A 21,629-nucleotide genomic window follows, 5' to 3' on the forward strand; every position below is an offset into this window, starting at 1 on the left:
TGCCTTGCGTTCCATCGCGGCGGTAACACTCCCAAAGTCGATGCGACGTAGCTTTAGACGTGTATGGATTTTGGGGGTGTTACAGGTTCATACCTAGTCGTCGTCGTTATATGTCGATGTAGGAGTTAGAATGATCATATATGTATATGAGTTGTTAAAAGTGATTACTCTAATACATCATTCTAAGTGAAAACTCCTAGAGGATAGATTAAGAAGCATGTATTGTAGTCACCAATTCAATATTATCCGATATTTGCTTAAACATCTGGAATATGAAAAGGTTCCAAGGAACTCTCGTTATAGAGTAGTCCTTATGCAGACAAAAGGGAACATATTGTAGCTCTTATGCATATAGAAACTCCCAAAATATGAATAATTCCAATAATAAGGAACTAAACTCCCAAAATATGTACTAAATCAAAAGTTAATCGCCTAGTAGTACCCAAGACCGCCTATTATATGTTACATGCTTTGGTTATGTATAAATTAACAAACATACGTATTCTAAATTCGAATTGGATTTAGAGTTGTTTATCCTTTTTTATTCTTTTCAGTCATTCATTAAATGATAAATCACTACAAGTGAACAGTATAAGTTTATGCACAGGCCCAATGCTGGGAATCGTTGAGGGGCAACCGCCCAGGTTCATAAACATATAGGGTCCAATTTTTCAAGAAGCTTTAAATAAATGAAATTAACAACAACTACATTAAACAAAAATCAAGTTTGGCTTGCTGGTTTGCATCTATACTTATTAGTGCTCAAGAGAGTGATGGCACGAGTTCAAAATCCCTTTAGGATAGATTTTTTTTTTTCTTTTTACATTTTTTTATAATATCTATCTCACAATTTTTCACACTTTATTTTTATTTGTCCTATGTTAGCCTTTACAATTTCATTTTTAATACAATTCATTGCTATTTCAATCTTTTTTGTCCTCAACAAACATAATCCATCACTCTCTCTTCTCTAAATAAAATAACCACTTGGCTACCTTGTATCAGATTCATCTTTTTTGACAACATAATAATCGATATTTATCCTCTAAAGTTATATATCTTGATAGGTGTAAGTGTCAAAAATAATTTTTTTTTTATAATATAAAAATAGTATAATTACCCTAAAAAATATACTTCCTCCGTTTTTTAAATTCCTACTTTAACTTTAATACTATTACGATATATACATTGACTTTGACTATCTATTTTAATGTGTACTTAAGAAAAAACAGTGTGCTTATTTTGTTGCGTAAGTGTCAAATAAAGTACTTTTTAGTGGCGAAAAATCTAGCTCTGCCACCACATGTAAGAGGCCCCAAGCTTTAATTTCGCTCTAGGCCTACAAAATATCATAAACGGCTCTGTTTATGCATTAATATAATAGTAATTCTAGAAGTCGGCTTTCAATAATTTCTCCAAGTTACATCGAACTTCTCTTCCAAATTCCAACACTGACCTCAAAGAGTGTGATATTCGAAGAGTGATATCAATTGGAACTTGTATTATCCTAAAATACAAATGCAATGTCACACATGATTTTAGTACATCTACATCCATAGTTGTCAAGACACTAAAACTGTACTTCTATAAGACGAGGATCTGTAGCTTGTTGTAACTGGCCAATTCACCAGCAACGCCACACAGGATTTTGGTACAAGGACCTTTCAAGATGGACTTGGCACCCTTGTAACCTTGTTCGCGTTTTGGTGATAATCTAATACTTGACACTTGACAGTCTCACCAAAAGTCATCCTCATTCTGCTTAAGATAGTATCAATCAGTTAAGAAGATGCAGGATCATCACTGTCAGATTGTCAGAGATTAGCCAACCAAGAGCAAAGCTAGCAAAGAAGCTATATTTCCTGCAACCATCAAAACCATACACCAAATTTATGTCATTTCCTGCATTTGGTGATGTATCTTAAAGTTTCTATAAGAAAAAACTACAACTTTTTTTCTTTATTTGTTTCTTGGTTGGGGTTGGGGGGATAAAGTAATGTATGTTTACAGACCTAAAAAAAGATTAGTACAACCTCAAAAAAAAAAAAAGGGATAGTGGACAAACATAAAAGCAACGCAAGTTGCATAACCTAGTATATAAAGATTTCAATTATTAGAACACTGAGATAGATCAACTCTTCTATAAGTAGAGTGAAAATTCAATTTCAAGAAGCTCAGCATAAGAGCACAAGAGTATAGAATGTTAAGCCTATCGAAGTTAGGCTCAAGATGGCAAACTTCATGCAAAGTCAGACTCTCCACGTGTTCTGTTGAACATTGGTGAATGGTGAGCTTGCCTATCGTTAATGATCTGAAACGACCAACACCTACTCCCCCTATACAGCTATACTGCCAGAATCATCCATATCTACATCCTAGTCATCAACTTCTAGATGATGCATCCCTCCGTAATTTCATTCTTAATAAATATTTGGAGAGATGCATTCCATAGATACACGTCAACACGTGTCTTAAGGTTAAGTACCAACTTCAAAGTTTTGAGGCAAACTTGGAAAGTTTCCAAGGAATTCCCTCTAATTTCAAATTGTATTAAATCCATGAAGCATACTATGTTAAGTATCCTCAAGCATCTAGAGTCATGTGGAATCAGCCTAAGGAACCATGACGTATGAGTGAAATTAAAGTAGCCAGAAGTAGAAAATCCAATAATGACACACAAGTCAATTGCAACATTCTCCCTTGCTGAATCCAAGCATACCAACACAAGGAATTGCATCTGACCTTCCAATTAACAGCTCAACACTTACATTAGCAAAGTCCACTTTAAAGAGCTTTCTCCATCCTTCAGGATGAAGCACGTGACAAGGAATGAGAAGCTTAGAACATACCATCAGTTAAAGCCAACAGTGAACAGCAAGGTCTATGAGTAAACTCGACCATACAGAGGAGCATGCGTGGTAATCACTTACACAGATAAGGATAGCGAGTGAAAGTGAAAATACATACTTGAGAGATAGAATACAAACATGAGCAGCAAGTCTTATCCAGGTAGCAGAAAGGCTAGAATTGCAACCTAATTCCCATTTACCTCATCATACATTCATCAGCTAGAAAGTTACGGCAGGAAGGATTAGTGAACAAGGAACATATCTTACAGTCGTTAGCCCAATAAAATCATAGAGAAGATCCTAAGAAAACAAATAGCTGCAAGGAGATCAACAGACATAAAGATAGGTGTCAGTATTTGTACCTCTTGCAGTGAAGAAATATGCTTAGAACAAAGTCATTTTATCTCTGCCTTGAACCTCAAAAAATCTTTCATGTCTTCTCAAACCTTTGTAAAACTTGTAATGACATCCCAGTTGAGCCAAGTTTTTATCATGTCCCCTCCAACTGTAAATAGCTGAAATTTATGCAAAATCATATTGTCAAAATTAGAGAACCAAGTGACCTTAAACTACATTCAGAATACAAGGATCATATTTTAGGATAGACATCTGACTTTTACAGTTTTACTAGCAAGTGAATATAGATAGCAGAAGCAGTAAACAATTAATCGATATATTAATAAATGAATAGAAACAAGGGGGTGTGGGGGACAATCTAACAAATTCATTCATCGATTCTCTGCACATAGAATGAGGGGCCAAAAACGATAGACATGGAGATTTAACATATCCTCATTGCTGGGTTTAGACTTAAAGGACAATAACCCAACTCAAAACTAGCATAGAGCTAGCGCCACCAAGGTTTAGGCCAATAAGGCCATAGGGCATGGCCATGGGGCAACCCACAAATGCAACCAGTAATTGTACAAAGATGACTTCTACACCCAGTCCATTACATAGTGTACCATAACTAAATTTGTAAGTTGATGGAGCACAGTTTAGTTAGCTTGATCTTTAGTGCAACATGCTTATAACTCTACTAGAAAGATAACATAAAACCCCTCCAAGGCACTTTAATAGTAAAAACACAGTGGTTACCTTCATCAACTACCTCTCAATGACATATTACTAGTCAGTTTTATGTAGCTAAAGAAATATTATCAATAATATTAAGAAAAAAGAATGAGGCAGAATGAGGAAAGGAAAGAACAAAGCATAACATACCAGTCTAGCAGAGCCATGATTTTCGGCTGCTGAGACTGCATTACTGCTGAAAAAAGATGAGATCTGAATTTCACTACTGAGATTCCAGTACAGCTTGACCATATTCCACTGCCTAGACTATAGAGTCCAAACCCAGAAGAATATTGAGGATTTATAAGGATTTGAGGATATAGAGTAGGTGGTTTACAGAACTCCCTGAATCTCTTAGATTTTATGGTAAAGAAAAACCTGTCGAACACATAATTAGTTGCCATAGGCTGGTAACTAAAGAGTAAAAGTAATAATAGATATAAATTAAACCAAAATTCAACAACTCTATGAAAGGAGATTTTGGGTCATAACATTAAATCAATTTTGTGACTTTCTCATGATTTTTCCCATTAATGACACCAATGTAAATTTTAAAGAAGATCAACCAAGACTTTGATTATCAGTAGCCCCCATAAAACAAATTTTTGGTAAGATGTTACTTTTTCAAGTGTCTGATGGATCCTTTGAAGGGTTGTGCCTTCAATCTCTTAATTCAATAAGGAAATGAACCCAGTTGATAGCAGTATTATAGAACTCATTAATTCGATACCTACCTCTTTCGTTAGCAGGCAATAAACTAATAACCTTATACAACAATTTTCAAAATCATTTCTAAAATTGAAAGTAAAATGAAAAAAAGAATGATGATACTCTAATTCTCTGATGGGTTTCATGTCATTTAATTACTAGAAATATCATCTTCGGGGAACATACTAAGCACATTATCATACCGAATCGGACATTAAGAAATGGTGGTAGCCCATAGTATAGTGGTTATCTGTTCCTTTTAGATGATAAGTGAGAAGGACTGGAGAAGTGGTGGAGAGGAAAACTAGGAAACAGGTAAGGAAGGTATGGAAGTTGGGATTCAATTGTCTGCCAAGGTAAGAAGGGGGTGTGTGTGTGGTGAGGGGGGGGGGGAGAAAACATCATATTCAAAACAACAAGAGAAGGGGCAGAGAAATACAAAGAGGACTTGAACGCAAGATCTGGGATTAAATCACTGTTGTCAGTGGGTGCTGTTCATTGCAATAGTAACCACTCTTGCTCATTTTTGATATAATGCAAGTGTACAGATGATCATATTTTCTTTTCAATTGCTTTCAGTTTTGCAAAAGCTCTGTACTCTTTCCGTGAGACAAGACAAGGCTGTGAGCAGGATTCTTCTTCAAGTTCTTTTCCTCCAACAATTTATGTGTAGTCCAGGAATTGTCCCACAAACCAGCTGCAGCATATATACTAGCCAGAGCAACATAATTAGAGGAATTTTTGGTATCCAAATTGAAAAGGTTTTTCACTACTACTTTTGCAAAGGAGATGTCTCCATGGACATTAGAAGCACCAAGAATGGCTCCCCAATGCAATGCGTTGGGCTGAACATTCATTTTTCGGATTAGATCAAAAGCTTCCTCTAATTGGCCACCTCGTGCAAATACATCAATCATACATGAATAGTGTTTTTCAGTTGGAGCAATACTATGTTTACCAACCATATTATTAAAGCATTCCCAACCTTCCCTGATTAATCCTGCATGGCTGCAAGCAAATAGAAGAGACAAAAAGGTCACGTCATTTGGCTTGAGGCCCTCATATTCCATCTTCCTATACAATGACATTGCCTTATGTCCATAACCATGCTTGGCATATGCATCAATTAAACATGACCATGAAATAACATTCTTTTCCTCCATTTGACCAAAAGAACGAGTGGCTTCCTCAAGCTCCCCACATTTGGCATACATATCGATGAGGGCATTACTCATGGCCACGTCAGATGTGGGAATATGCTTTAGTGCAAGAGCATGAATTTGTCTTCCAAAGATTAACAATGATGAATTAGAGCAAACACTAAGCATGGTACATAGAAGAAAACCATCCAGCTTCATGCCACTGTTATAAATCTCACTGAAGAGACTCAAAGCATCAATATAATGGTCACTCTTATGTGCATAGCCAGCAATCATAGCAGTGTATGAAAATAAATCTTTTACCATCATACTCCTAAAAACTATGTGTGCGTGCTTCATGCTTCCACATTTTGCATACGCATCTATTAACAGTCTATTCAACAGATCATGTAATCCAAAACCATGTTGTATGATTAATCCATGGATTTGGCAGACTCTGGCAAGATTATTACCTTGAGCACAGGCACTCAGTAAACTTCCAAAAGTAAAGCAATCGGGTGTTGTACCTAGTACATTTAAGGGCAACAAACATATCAGATTTTACTGTTGCAAATTTCTCAACTAATAGATTCTCTCAACAAGATTTTAAATTTAAGATGTGCCAAACAATTGTCTAATGAAATTCACGTAAACAACAAAGGCAACCACATTGAGACGAAAATAAATAAACATTTATACTTCACCTTCTTTCATCATTGACAGAAACATCTGAAATGCAGCATTCACAAATCCCTGAACTGCATATCCACCAATCATTGCATTCCAACAAACCAAATCCCTCTCAGACATCATCTGAAATACATTGCTCGCGTCCTTTATATTCCCACACTTCGAATACAAGTCAACTAATGCACTCTGCACAAACAAATCCCTAACAAACCTACTCTTCTGCAGACACCCTTGAATTTGTTGTCCACTACTTAAACACATCAACTTCGTACACGACCTCAATACACTACCATAAGTAAACTGATTACCCTTTACACCTGAACGACGCATATCCCAAAAAACCATCACAGCATCCTTAAACAACCCATTTTGGGAGTACCCAGACAACAAAGCAGTCCAAGAAACAATATTTCTTTCAGGCATTCCATCAAAAACCTTACGTGCATGCCATATGTCACCAATTTTACCATAAAATATGATCAATTTGGTGTTTAAACTCACGTTTGAATCAAACCCATTTAAAAACAGATGTTTGTGAATCGAACGGCCATGTTTTCCTGCTTTTGCGTCGATGCAAATCTGAAGCAAATTCAAATAAAATGAGGGGTTTAAAGGAATTGGGTTCTTGAATAAGGGTTTTAGAGCTTCAAATAATCTACTACCCATGAAAGAAAATTTTCAGATTTTGGCACTAGCAGTGGAGTAGATCAAGCTACTCAAAGTCTCAAACAGAGCCGAAAAATAAGTAGTCAAGTAGCACAAATTCTGTAACTTTATATGTGCTACAAATTTAAGCCTATTTCCAATTAGTCCTTAAAATCATAGCGCCATGCACCGAGCAACAAACGGGTATTATGACGCCGCCGATTCGCCGGCAATTATTGCCATGTCTATTTTCCTCTTCAACCTGTCCTGTTCCGATTCTTTTTGGTGGAATGAATTTAAAAAATAGGTTTATGTTTTTCGTTGTTCATTAACGTCTGGTTTTTTTATGTGGTGAGCTTATTAGATGTGATTGATCATTGTTGGATTTTTCTTTTTTGTGTGATGCGTAGGGATGGCAATGGGGCGAGTCTGGGTCAGGTCCACCTGGACCCAGATCCAGACCCGTTTATTTTTCACAGATCCAGACCAGCCCCAGATCTGCTGGGTCTAGATTTTTCAGACCCAGACCCGCTGGGTCTAGTGGGTCCATGGGTCCTAACTGGGTCATAAATGGGTCCTTCTTAGTTTTTAAGTTTTATCACATTTTTAAATATATGTAATTAAAAATTTTCCCCCTAACATATATAGGTTCTTATATCCATGGTTAAAGCATTCTCTAAATATAATTTTAAGAATTAACTGATAAAATATTAAAATGTTACAATTTATAAAGTTAATGTCTCTCATAAAATTTCAGAGTTTAGGTAAAAAAAAAAATTCTAATATGTAAATGGTCCGCGAGGCGGGTCTGGGTCTAACATATGTGGACCCGGACCCGACCTACGCTCTTCGGGACCCAGACCCGAACCCGGACCCATTGGGTCTAAAATTTCTAGACCCAAACCCTTATAAATGGGTCGGGTCCTAACGGGTCTGTGTCGGGTCTATTGCCATCCCTAGTGATGTGTAATGTGTTAGACTTGATCATATTTTATTTGAACTTGTTAAGTTTTTTTTCTTTTTTTTTTTAAAGAATACACTTTAAATAATAAATATTGTAAAGCTTATATGGTGCACACATTAGTATATAGAGTATGGTGTGTACATGTACATGGATAACAAGTCAAAGATACATGAATAATAACAAGTCAAGTATACAAGGATAACAAACCGAATGAACATGAATAACAAACCAATTGCATTGTGGCGGTGTCAAAATAGGTTCTCAAACAGGTTATGGGTATACTCAGGGTGAACCATGTCAGACCCGGGCAGGTCAGGATTCTGTCAGTCAATGCCCCACGTCGTGATTGGTCATGTTTTTGTTTAACTGGGTTGATCACATTTGAATCATGGGATTGTTGGGTGACGAACATGTCTGAACGTTTCATTTACAAGCCGATCCATTATTAGATATGATCGCTTGTGGTCAATTTTTTATCGGGTTTGCGCAAGTCGTGTTTGGGTTTCATGTATGCTTGTGTAGAATAAAGTGTACTTGGGTTGAATCACTAATGACCTTAGTTCGATCATTGTGAAGCATCGGGCCCATTCGCTATTGAACGTTAATTAAACTTCGGTTGAATCCTAATCGGGGTCATTTTGATTTTGTAATGGATTTTGTAAACGAATCATATTATTAAATTAAAATCATTAAGATCGACATATATATATATATATATACATATGTAAGTGTGCGATAAATATATGGATGATAATGAAAAACTAATAAAACACTATATTGTTTATCGTGATGTTTAGTGTATTCTCTTAGTCAATTCTTATTTCGACTAATCAATTGCGTAAAACCACTCTAATGAGTAAAGAAAAAGAACGACTCTTCATATGTTCTAATATTATATATTATAACCAACGATAATAATAACGAGTAGACGATCAATGCAAAGGTTTGTATAAATGATTTATTATTATACGCATTATGATTAATATATAAGTTTTTAAATGGCTATGATGATAATGAGAATAATAATAATAATAATAATAATAATAATAATAATAATAATAATAATAATAAAGCGATGATAATAATAATAATAATAATAATAATAATAATAACAGTAATAGTAACAATGCTAACAATAGCAATAATAATACAAATAAGAACAGTAATACTTGCTAACAATAATAACAATATAAATACTAATAATAATAGTAGCAACAATGCTAATAATAACAATAACAATAACAAAAATAACACAGTACATATCTATTATGTTGTGACTATATATGATAAAGTATAAACAAGTTATTTTATCAATATGTTTAATCATTTTAGTAGTATATTGGTATTAATATAATTGTAAAACCATTGTAATATCAACTTAGTACACGACTCTTGATATGTTATGATATTATAACAAATGACAATCATATATCTATAACAACGGTTCATATGAGCCTAACCGCCTAAGTTATTATTACGAGAGTTAATATGTTGTATAATAATAACAATAAACATAACAATAGTTTATATATATAAATGATGGTAAATATAACAATCATAAGTCAATAAGTTAACAAGTAATTACTATTAGTAACGTGTTAGCAACCATATGTTAACTTAGCATTTAGCTAGTTACTCACTTAGAATTATACCAACTCAGTAACTCACTAATTTGTTCCACGATAATTGAAATAAGTTGTTACTAGATAAGCTTAATGCATGTATCAGTATAGATTATAAGCTAATTCAAGAATAATACAATATTTTATCTAATAGTCTTCATGTGAAATGCATTTCGAAACTAAAAACATGTAATTGGATTGAAACAAGTTGTTATTGGACGAGATCAATAAATGTATCATTGTAATAAGTCGATAATCTATGTCAATGTAATACTACATATGAGTTTACTTAAGTGAATATAGTTATACTATTACTTAATTGAGTAATAGACTGATAGTTGTATAAGTAACGCTACAAAGAGTCTAATTAAAATTTAGAAACTCAATTCATAACTCTAATTAAATAATACCTAAACACTAATCATAATAATTTCAATAAAAATGACCATAATTTCAAATTAATAAAATAATTGACTAATTATTAAAGTTAGAAGTTACTAAACCAAGACAAGAATTAGTAAGATTATAAAAAATATAAGATTGTCAATCATGTGACAAGTCATCAATCCATGTGTTAATCATTCTTTTTTTCCCATTGGCCAAAAATTAATATCATGGATCATGAATTAGAACCCTTGATTTGAGAAGGATCAAAATCTAACCATTAATATCTCAAAGACTCAAACCCATCTCCCATTTATGATTTCCCTTCTCTCTTCCATCTCTCCTCTCTAAAACCCTAATCTACATCCCTCTCTCATCCACTAGCAAAAACTAGAAAACCAAAATCAACGAAAAATTTCAGGTATGTCTGGTTAGGTCTGCATATAATCTTGCCAGTTGCCAGTTAGGTCCGGGTAATTCCATGTCAGGTTTCGGTCATATTTCGGTCAGGTCTGGGGATTGACCCTCACATGTCAAACTAGGTTCAAGTCAGGTCAGAATAAAGTTGACCCAACAGTCAAATCTATTTCTGACAACACATTATGCACATATGTACATGGATAATAGCCAAATAGACATATGTACATGTCTAGTTGGTACAGGTCATTGATACCGATCTTTTTGTACACAATATTGTCCTTTGACCGTCATATTCATTGTGATTATAATTCACTTTCTATAAATGAGTGTATGTACTAATTTGGGCAGATAATGTTATTGGATTGGCAATCTAAAATGTGCGGTTTGCGTTGTATTGACTTCGTTTTAATTTTGTATCTACATTATCATGGAAGTTGAATTCATGATGGAAGTTGAATTCATTTTTTTTTTTTTTTTTTTGATAAGGAGAGAAAAACTTAGGAGACCCCATCAATCTGGAGGCCACCCTAAAACATCCTTTCGGATGAGGAGAGAAAAATCACGCGAGTACGGAGGAAACGAGTAAAGCAGAGAGGAACACGAATGCCCCTTGTGAGCCATGAAATCTGCTGCCCGGTTCGCTTCCCTAAAGACGAGATCAATCTGGAAGTTGAATTCATGATTGATACGAGATACAAGTATATATTAGGAGTTCCCTTTTAGCGAAGGATTTTCTAATGCTTTTTTATCTTACCTATGAAAAATAAAAAATAAAAATACTAGAAACGAGTTACCATCTACCAACTGAAAATCCATCACTCTACTCACTACTCAGTAGAGTCTACTGAAATAAAGCCGTCGCTCAACTTCATCTCTCTCTTCTATTTCGATTGCCCCTCTCTCCTCTAATTCAACTTAAAAACCACCATGACATTAATCTAGGGATTTCATATGCGATAGTTTAGTAATTTCATACGCTATTATCACTTCATCAAGGTATTTTTCATGTGAAATTTCAGTTTTTGCTGATTTATGAATCAATTTTGTCTTCTTCATGATCTTGATGCTTTTTGCTCTCTTTTTTTTCGATTTTTTCGTCAGATCTTCCATCAACCGATATTATTTCGTCAATTTTGCTTGCGATTATCAGTCAACATATATCTCGAAGTTTCAGGTATAATTCAGACGAATTTTACATGTTATGGCCGTTTTTTAGAACCCTAAAATTTGTGGCTTTATACTGTTGAATTTGAGGTTTATTTGTTAAATACGAGGTTAAAGAATGAAGATATTGGAATCGCAACCTTGAAATTTTGAGTTTATAATCATTTTTGATACTATTATTAGTTTATTACTGTTATTATTGGGCTTTTTTTTGAAGTTTTAAGTAAAACAAATTCTGGGATTTTGCCGCCTATATTTTACTTTGTAGTTGTGGGATTGATAATATTACTGAGGTACTGGTGTTTTAGATGTATTGATATCTGTTGCATCTTTCAAGTATATGTAAACTTTGTATGTGTTAATTTCTATATTCATGTTATGCTTCTTATATGAGTGTTTTCATGCTGCTTATGCAGCAAATGGTCTGGCTAGCTGACTGAACTGTGGAAGATTATAGCCTTAGAAATGTTGTTCTGATGTTTGGGTCTCAACATTAGTATGTTCTGAGTTCATTTGTCTTCTTTCTACCAAACGAATCGACGTTATACTTTTTTTTTATTCTGGGACTAGTGAAGAGAAACTGGTTGGATTTGAGAAGAACTTGTGTTCATGTTTGCTGAGGAAATTTAGTTATAAGTTTCAACATTTTATGTGTCAGATTTCAGGTGAATAGTGTTATTATATGAAATATGAATAAGGATTACCCTTTTATCATAGGAAAAATTGATAGGAATAATCCCACCTTTTGGTGATCTTCTCTAAACAGCCACTTTTTATTAATCTCAAAATAATCCCATCTTTGCACCACTCATTCTTAAGATGGTCCTAACCAGTTGATAACCTATTTAATAGGGAAAATTTGATACATGTTTTTTCCATAGGTCTAGAATTTTTAATTAAATTTTCATGATTTTAAAAGAATTCTCTTATACCCCCTTCCCCTCAAGGCCTCAACTGCCTCCCTCTCTCTCCTTCCGTGCCTCCCACCAACGCCTCTCAGCCACCCTTTCTCTCTCCTGCCACCTTGTCACCAACGCTCGTCCATCGTCCTTTCTCTCTCACCCCCTTGCTGACACCCTAGCCGGCCATTAGCACCCCTTTCACCATTCTTTTTCTCTCCCCTTGTCCATCACCCTTTCTCTCTCTACTCTTGGTGATAATTGCAAGTGAAATTGCAATCCAACCCAACAATTTCCATTCTATATAACATCTTTCCCTCTACTTATAGTCATTTTGGGTAAGACTGAAAAGAAGCGGCGAGATGCCAGAAATTTCAGAGAAGACTGGTCACTAGTCTGATTGTTTTGACAAGACTTTAGTAACAAGATTAAAGAATTTCTATAAGACCAAGGAAAACATCGGTTTATAATTCAATCAAGAAAAAAAGACATCAGTAGTTATGGAAGGATGCTATTGACAATAGTTTAATCACACTCAAGATGATTAGATGGTAATTACCAGTGGTAACACTCAAAACTAGCATTCAACAGAATATCGCGGGCCAATTACCAATAGGGAGAAAATGGTGATGTTAACCTTGCCTCGAGAAAGGCCGCAAAACCATTAATCTAGTCAATGGTTCATCACCAAGACACCAACCCCAATTCTCTCTCCTCGTTTCTTCATCACACCCAATTTGTTTTACCTGATCCGAGTTAGCTTGTTGCTTTTCAATTTTTTTTCCCGGTTTTATGTGTGATTGTAATTAAGGAATCAAATATATTGGGGATGAAAAGTTTTGTGGGTTTGGTTTTTCGTGGATTTTGGTTGCTTCTCAAATTGGATGTTTTGCTTTTTTTGTTGTTGTGGTGATTTGTGAATTTTGGTGTAGAAATTATTAACAGCAATGTAAATGGTTTTAGTTGTTTAAGCAGGTTTTTGGTTGGATAGGGTGGGGTTTGTGGTTGTGGCCTTGTGGGTGGGTGGTTTTGGTGTGGGGCTGGGTGGGTCATTTCCTCAGTCGGGGGTACTGGTTGTGGAGGAGAGAGAAAGAGGTGGTTGTGGGGTTGAGTATAGGGAGAAGAAAGAAGGAGCTTATTGAAAAAATAAACGAAAAGAAAAAAAAAGTGATTTGAAACTATTCAATAAGTTTCAGGTAAAAAAGTCCAATTTTAGAAGATAAGGTGCAAAGGTAGGATTAATTTGAGATTAGTAAATGGTGGGACTGTTTATAGAAGACCACCAAAAGGTGGGATTATTCTTATCAATTTTTCCTTTATTTATATTGTTTAAAACTAGCTATAGATGGATATTGAGCTGAAGGGATGAAATTTGTCCTCAAATTTGCATAATGGTTTTCTTTGCATGACCTATATGCTTGCATGTTGCCTGACTTTTTTTTTACTCCATGTTGATATCTTTTTACCCCTCTCAGATTTTTTCAGATCCTCTTGTGGTCAAGTGTAAATTGACTGCAATATTATTGTTAGTGCTTCTGGTTATTTGCCATAATGTCTAATTATAGTTATTGCTATTCTTGGTATCAAGTATCAACACGCGGAATATTTTGCATAAGAAAAAAAGAAATCTGTCATGCTTGTTTCCTTTCTGGTTTAGCTTCTTAAGTCCCTAATCACCTGACTTGTGGTACACTGGTACTATATACTATAGGCAATTGATCAGCTTATTATGGCCTCCCTTAGTCTGGGGGTTATAGAAATGGAGTACCCTGTTTTGTGAATAGAAGTTAGTTTTAAATTGAGTTTTTAATTTTTTGGAGGAGCAAAATTACATAATGTCATATTCATGTTTAGGAGAGGTCAAGGGATCGAGTCTCACCCCTTGCAAGGAGAGATCCCCAATTTCCCCCCTTCCTTGCAAGGGACTTCGTCTTACCTTTAAAAATAAAAATAAAAATAATAATATTCATGTTTAGCAGAATACAAAAAACGTGATTGATTCTAGCTAAAGGTAGCAAGATTAACGCTAATATGCTTCATAAGATAGCAATTCTCAAAGAAATTTTAAAAGGTTGCAAGGCACGAAAGGGTAAAAATAAAACATAGTGGGTTAGCTGGCAAATTTGCCTGGATGTATTTATGTCTCTAAGATTCAATCTTTCAGTGCTTTTTTCATAGCTATTTTTCAATTCTAATGTTGGTAATGACATGTGGTTTATATGCAGAAACTACATAAGAAACTAAGGTCCTAGCAGAAACTATGGCAAAGCATCATCCTGATCTTATCATGTGCCGGAAACAGCCAGGCATTGCAATTGGACGTTTGTGTGAGAAATGTGATGGAAAATGTGTAATTTGTGATTCATATGTCCGTCCATGCACGCTCGTCCGAGTTTGTGATGAATGCAATTATGGATCATTCCAGGGAAGATGCGTTATCTGTGGAGGTGTCGGGATATCAGATGCTTATTACTGCAAAGAATGTACCCAACAGGAGAAGGATAGAGATGGGTGTCCGAAAATTGTCAATCTAGGAAGTGCGAAAACAGATCTCTTCTATGAACGGAAGAAATATGGTTTCAAGAAAAGATGATATAAGATTCTATTTTGTTTCACTTTGCTTCTTTTAGACTGCTATTTGAGATTGAATTTACAAGTTCGTATTATCTGGTAACTTCTTCTGGTAAGTAGAGGAGTCACTCTGTAATTTTGCCTTATCCATCAAAGTAGCTGACTTGACATGTGAATTTGGATGGTAGACTTGGATATTGTTGTTGTAAATGTAGGAAAGCTTAGTTCATTGAGCCGCAGTTTTTGCTGGATTATTGGTGAAGATATTGATGAATATTGAATTGTTCTGGGCATATATTTGCCAATTGTGTCTCGTATTTTAACTTTATTTAAATAAAAACTACCTGCTAAGTGCTAATTCATGGTATGTTAGATTTCAACTAATTTAGATTTGATCTGGTTAAGTTGGGATAATCAAATACTAGTTGGTTGTTGGCAGATTTAGTTGTTTAGTTGACTGACTGTAAGCATTGACGGTATGTATTGGTTTTTTAAGTTGGTTGTTTAAGCAAGCTGTTTGTAAAAGTGTTTGGTAAAATTAGTTGTGGTTGTTGGTTGTTTATTAGAGAGTTTGTGGACCAACAAGCCAATCCAAAAAGATTTTTCATGCAGCTTTTTCATTTTAGTTTAAGAGTTACTTTTCAACCAATCAAAAAACCAATAACCAAGTTAAATAGCTAATGAAAACACCCGAAACCTAACCACTCGATCCGTCGGACAAGTCTACAGTATACTACCTCCATGTCATTACTAGCTTTGTCATTACTCATTACACCCTTGTTTATAGTGAATCAGTCACAGTAACTACATCTTAGAAAAATGTACTCCGTCTAATACTTGTTTGTAATATTTTATTTAGTCACCTATATACAGATATACTACATTCTTTCTAGTTCTAATACCCAATAGCGGGTTAATTCTAATTAGATGTTCATTTTACATTATAAAACGTGTTTAGAACTTCAGATCACTTGACATGTATCTCTAAGCAAGTGATGATTGACTCATGAAGCAAATATTTCCTTCACTATCAGAACTAATTCAGCACAATAATAATATGTTTTGTCATGAGATTAGTGGAGTGAAGACAAATAAAGAAGTTTTTTTTTAAAAAATGAGTGAAGTCGTGAGGTTAATTCCATCCCTTTCTGAATTATCTGAAAAATGAGGATTTTTAGTCTTTTAATTTTGTGATCCATCATCCATATAGAAACTAGAGGTGATCATTTTGGCCCGGCCCGTTTTTGGGCCGGGTTTTGGGCAGAATTTTTCACCCCGCGGACCGGGCCCAGTCCGGCCCGGTCGTTTTTTTTTGTCTTTGGACGGGCTTTGGGCAAGCTAAAAACGAATTTTTAGTCTTTTTTTTGGCCCGGCCCGTTTTGGCCCGCAAAAGCCCGAAATAGCGGGCTTTGGACACAAAAATTCGGCTCGAATTTAGGCCCGGCCCGGCCAATGGACAAATTTTTTTGACCGCGGCCCGGTCCATGATCACCTCTAATAGAAACTAAAAAGTGGCACATAAGTTGAATTTAGAATTCTTAGTTCATAGTCAAAATAAACATTTTTCTTATCCACTTGAAAACTTCTCCAAAAATAGTTATGGAAAGAGACCCATGTGTATGTGGTTGTTTATGATGTTCAAACTCATGATCGATCATGCAAAAATAAACATGGGGTAAGGGGTAAGTCGTTTGACCCAGAAATAAAATCAATAAGAATCAAATCATGAAGATCATATCTTGACCATTTGACTCACAATACAACTACAGAAGCATGCATGCAGCATGCTTTACGAGCTTTGCTTATATAGATCACATATTTACGATACGAGAAGAAGAAAATAACGTTCAAGATAATATATACATTATACACCTATAAACTGTATCTGAAAAATCAACCCAAACATCAAATAAACATGTCCAGTTACAATAGTGATGATTCAACTCATTCACTTGCTTCGAGTGACACCGTCCACGAATCCGACTCAAATGAGAAAACTGATTTCGAAGCAGAAGAGGAAAGTTCAATAGACTCTAAGGATAGGAGAGACCCTTATGTTGATCCGCCTACACCTACACCGCTCCCGACTCCGGACCCCTACGACAAGGATGATAATAATGATGATAATAATGATGATGAAGTTGAGTCTCAGCCTCGTGTTGGTGGTGAAGTGGTTCCGGATGCCGACCCGAATGAAGCTGATAATGAAGGTGATGACGAAGAAGATGGTAGTGGTGATGAGGATGATAGTGATTGCTAAGTTTTGTAGACGGTGTTCCAATGGATGTTGAGTGACTTAACTAAAAATTAGTTAGTTCCTATAGTTTAGGAACATATGGAGCCATGGAGGTGCATGATTTAATAATAGGATATTGTTTTAGTTAGTAGAGTTGTCTAGTTTGGGGGTGAGTTAGTGGCGGGTCAGTTAAGAGTCTTCTACTTCTAATTTTTACTTTTTAGTTAGGTTAATGTTCAGCTTATTTAATTTATAGCCTGTTTGCTGTACTAGTAAAGTATGAAATATTTATCAATGAAATTTTAGTTGTGTTTGAAGGGTTGGTTTATCGTGTTAATGTTAGTGAGTGGCATTGATCTGTATCACCTTATGAGTTCGGAATTTACTAGGGGGCGTTTGGTTGGTAGGTTGGTATGGGTTTGGAATCAGGAATCAAATAAGAGTGGTATGGGGTTGGAACTTGATTCCTCACACCATGTATTTGGTTTAGTTATGGAATCAAAATTATTCCCATACCTAGTATTTGGTTTAAAATGTCTCTGGAATCAAGAATGAAATTAATATCATTTTAATTTGTCTTATATCTTGTTTTGAATAATTCAACCGTAATACTATAAAGCAATTCTAATGTTTTTCTATTTTTAGACTTCTTTAGTTATCCGAAATCATTATTGTAAAATATTAAAAATACTAGAAGATTCGAATAAAATTGATGTTTTGATCGTAGGATAAGCACTAACAACAAGCCAAAGGAAATTGATGAAAAAATCACTTTTACGTTTGTTTTGAAGTGGAAAACAAAAGAAAATAAAATCAAATAAGTAATGGCACAAGACATAGTGCGTTACCTTGATTTATATTGAAACAAATATCTTGCTGTAATTTACACACATGCAGGTTAAGTAAAAGATAAAAAAAAATTGCAGTAGAAGAAACTGGAGAAAAAAAAGGGAGTACCTGGCTCTGGCAGGCAGTATTACAGGGAAGAAAATGAACGCTTTTTATTTTTGTGCAATAAGATGTTTTACCTTAAATAATTTGATACCTAGGGTTGATATGAGCCAAACCCACTTCCCCCCATGGGTTTCTAAACCCCATACCTCATGGGTTTAAGGTATTGGTTTTAAAATCAAAATTTTACTAACCAAACACTAGGTATGGGTTTAGCCCATTCTAACCCCATACCTCATACCTATATTTTGTGAACCAAACAGCCCCTAAGTGTTTGCACGCAGTTTGAAATACTAATTTGCTCATTTGCTATTATTTTTTTCGGACTTGTTTATGTTAATTTTTTAGTAGAGTTAACTCTAGGCGCGTTATAACCTTTTTTTCTTTCCCCTGCTTAGAGAAAATAATTGGTTTGTAAAATTGAATACTTTGTGGAAGACAAATGTATGTTTGGAATTGCTTCATGTTGAAAAATTCTTTCGTATATATATTATTGAATTCTAGGGGAATATATAGTAATGAATTCTCTCGTATACTATATCATTAAATTAAATTAATGTGAATTCAAGTTTAGGGTGCTAGTACCTTGAGTGGTAACAACATATGAGCCAATATCATCAAAAGACCGAAAATTTGACTTTCTTATCAGAAATAGTGTTTTTCGTACCTTTTGACAAAAGTTAAATTTTGGTTGGTATATCTCCACAAAAAAAAAAAAAATAGTGAGGTATATTCCCACAAAATGCTCTAATATATACCCTGATATATCCTCGCAAAAAACTCATATTATTATATTAAGTAAATTGTGTATAACTTTTGCTACGTAATTCAAAATTATTCGAATCCTTAATAAAGTAAACGCGACTTTATGAGGCAATTTGAGTAATCTATGATGGTTTTATTAACATAAAGTAAATGCAATGTTGTCAAATATATTTTTTTTAACAAAAGTGAAATGATTCGAATAGATGAAAACCTACTCAAAGTGGTAATTATTACAATATAAAAAGAATGGAAAAATTATTTAACAATTGTCATGAGAAATCTCATTTCACAACAACAAAAAATCAATAATGTTAACAAAAATTTGCAAAAATAAAACAAACAATAACCCGTGCAACACACAGGCTTCAAAACTAGTATAATACTATATAATCATAATGGTACTTTAATTATAATTTATTGATTATTGACCATTTGGATCTCATTGTACCCGATTAAAACTTATTGCACCTAATTGAAACTTATTGCACTTAATTGAAACTTATTTGACCATACTAGATCTGATTAGAACTTATTAACCTGATGGCACATGATTGAAACTTACTCCCTCTTTATTTTTATCATTTTCACTTAGAATCTTGACACTATCAGAACATATACAATGGTTGAACCCTTGGGACTTGGGAGTTCATGAGGAGAAAGAGAGTGGAAAAGTAATAATAAAAAATAGGAGAGGATATAAAGAGGAGAGAGAAAGATAAACTAGGCATTGGGATGGACCGTCCATCCCAAAAACTTGTCAGCCAAAGTTATATAAAGGTGGATATGTGGCAAGAGTATATTGGGTTAGATAATTTAGTTTTGTTTTTTTGAGGTATGGTAGATAGTAGGAGAGAGAGTTTAATAATCTTTTAAATCAGTCTAACTATTGGGAGTAAAAAAAATAAGGGATTTTGGGTAAGTTGGGCATATTTTTTTTTTTGGATCCATATGAGCCACGAAGGTGGTACATAAGTTGGCATAAATGAGGTGGAGGAAAGAGAAAGTAATAAAATAATTGGTGACCCCTAAAATTGGTCTAACTATTGATTTTGCTCTCAATTGTTTTCAGTTTATAAGAAAAATATAGTTATATGGGGTCTTGTTTAATTCGTCTCAATCATTAAATTATTAATATTCAATCGTTATAATTTTTAATAATATAAAATGAAAGATATTTAAGTTCAAAAAGTTGCATGCGCCTAAAAAAAAATTGAGAATGATAAAAAAAAAACCAGTACTTGAATTAGGGTGCGTTTGGTTCAACTTAAAAAATTAAGTTTCAGGTTCAATAAGTTCAGATAAGTTCAGATAAGTTGCAATAAGGTCTAATAAGGGCAATAAGTTCCAATAAGGTCAAATAACTTCCAATTAGGTGCAATAAGTTCCAATCAGGTGTAATATGTTCCAATCAGGTCTAATAAGGTCTAATAAGTTCCAATCAGGTCTAATAAGGTCCAATAAGGTCCAAATAGTCAATGTTTAATAAACATTTGTATTATTGTCCATTATTTTGTTATTCATAATTTCATATCACTATTAGCTGATTATGTTATTATTAGAATTTTAATTAAAGTACCACAATAATTATATAGTATTATCTTGTATTAATGTCTATTATTTTATTATTTATTTGTATTATGTCTATTATTTATTATTTATTTGTATTATGTCTATTATTTTATTATTCATATTACTATTAGCTGATTATGTTATTATTAGAATTTTTTATTAAAGTACCACAATGTATAGTATTATACTTATTATTGTCTATTATATGATTATTCATATTGCTATAAAATAATATTATAATCATGGTCAAATAATTAGGTTAACAATAATAATAATAATAATAATTACAATATTTTGCAATTCGTCTTTAAATAACTAGAGATAACATGTTTTCGTTACTAATAACAATGAAAGATATAAATGTTATCAATTGATTGCTTCATGATCATCATGGAGTATCTCTCTTCATCGGAGTATCTTTCTTCATCTTCTACATCATCCTCTTCAATCAATACGTTTTCTTCACCAACATCCAACCATATTTCATCTGCAATTTTCGCCCGAGTTATCTCCATATTCTTTGTTCTCATCTTGTTAGTCAAATTCAATCAGCAAAATTGATGGGTGATTATGATTGGTGACTTCATGTTTGTGTCTCTAATTGAGTATTGGAGAAAAGCAAAAAATAGAAAAAGCAGAAGGAAGACTGGAGAAGTAAGGAGAAGAAATAAATGAAGCAATGTCATGCAAAGCTACGATGATTTTGACCATTTTTTTTTCTCTTTATTTTCGTTTTCTTTTTATCTTCTAATACATTCACATAAATGAAAGGAGAAGAAAGGAGAAGAAATGAAGGAAGGAGCTAATGCTATCTACTTACCTTCACATTAATGAAAGTTCAATGAGAATTTTTTATATGTGTCAATTTTAACTTAGCAATAAATGTTAATTAATTTTTGATTTTCTAGTAGTGTTTTATAAAATCAAAACAAGACTATTAGATATATTAGTGGTGAAAGTTATGTATAGGCAAATATAT

General features: G+C 33.9%; 3 protein-coding genes across 7 annotated transcripts; 2 read left to right on the plus strand and 1 right to left on the minus strand.

Annotated features, from left to right (window-relative positions):
* Positions 1-1,378: 1,378 nt before the first annotated feature.
* Positions 1,379-7,495, minus strand: LOC104889750 (pentatricopeptide repeat-containing protein At3g20730). Of its 5 annotated transcripts, XM_048639751.2 has the most exons (5): positions 6,475-7,495; positions 4,074-6,297; positions 3,212-3,364; positions 2,968-3,068; positions 1,379-1,862 (listed from the first exon to the last, which is right to left on the minus strand). In XM_048639751.2, the coding sequence occupies exons 1-2, from the start codon at positions 7,124-7,126 to the stop codon at positions 5,207-5,209; spliced, it is 1,743 nt and encodes a 580-aa protein (XP_048495708.1). In that variant the 5' UTR covers positions 7,127-7,495; the 3' UTR covers positions 1,379-1,862; positions 2,968-3,068; positions 3,212-3,364; positions 4,074-5,206. The 5 variants fall into 5 exon arrangements, with proteins under 5 accessions (XP_048495708.1, XP_048495694.1, XP_048495702.1 ...); XM_048639737.2 differs by having other exon boundaries at positions 1,379-3,364; positions 4,074-4,301; positions 5,071-6,297; XM_048639745.2 differs by lacking the exon at positions 2,968-3,068.
* A 3,747-nt stretch (positions 7,496-11,242) lies between these two features.
* Positions 11,243-15,437, plus strand: LOC104889742 (PHD finger-like domain-containing protein 5A). Its single transcript, XM_010675041.4, has 3 exons — positions 11,243-11,491; positions 11,597-11,669; positions 14,784-15,437. Exon 3 carries the CDS (start codon positions 14,819-14,821, stop codon positions 15,149-15,151), a length of 333 nt encoding a protein of 110 aa, XP_010673343.1. The 5' UTR covers positions 11,243-11,491; positions 11,597-11,669; positions 14,784-14,818; the 3' UTR covers positions 15,152-15,437.
* Positions 15,438-17,044: 1,607 nt separating this feature from the next.
* On the plus strand, positions 17,045-17,389 carry LOC104890805 (uncharacterized). The gene has a single exon (XM_010676402.1). The coding sequence runs from the start codon at positions 17,045-17,047 to the stop codon at positions 17,387-17,389; it is 345 nt and encodes a 114-aa protein (XP_010674704.1).
* Positions 17,390-21,629: the final 4,240 nt, after the last annotated feature.

This window comes from Beta vulgaris, chromosome 1, assembly GCF_026745355.1.
Source record: "Beta vulgaris subsp. vulgaris cultivar EL10 chromosome 1, EL10.2, whole genome shotgun sequence".
In the NCBI taxonomy this organism is placed as follows: Eukaryota; Viridiplantae; Streptophyta; class Magnoliopsida; order Caryophyllales; family Amaranthaceae; genus Beta; species Beta vulgaris.

What these genes read in the sequence shown, in the direction of transcription:
- LOC104889750 (XM_048639737.2), bottom strand. Translation starts at nt 7,126, where the DNA reads ATGGGTAGTAGATTATTTGAAGCTCTAAAACCCTTATTCAAGAACCCA. An exon ending in TCTGTCAATGATGAAAGAAG is followed by an intron (nt 6,298 to 6,474) that starts GTGAAGTATAAA and finishes TAAATGTACTAG; the next exon opens with GTACAACACCCGATTGCTTT.
- LOC104890805 (XM_010676402.1), top strand. Translation starts at nt 17,045, where the DNA reads ATGTCCAGTTACAATAGTGATGATTCAACTCATTCACTTGCTTCGAGT.
- LOC104889742 (XM_010675041.4), top strand. Translation starts at nt 14,819, where the DNA reads ATGGCAAAGCATCATCCTGATCTTATCATGTGCCGGAAACAGCCAGGC.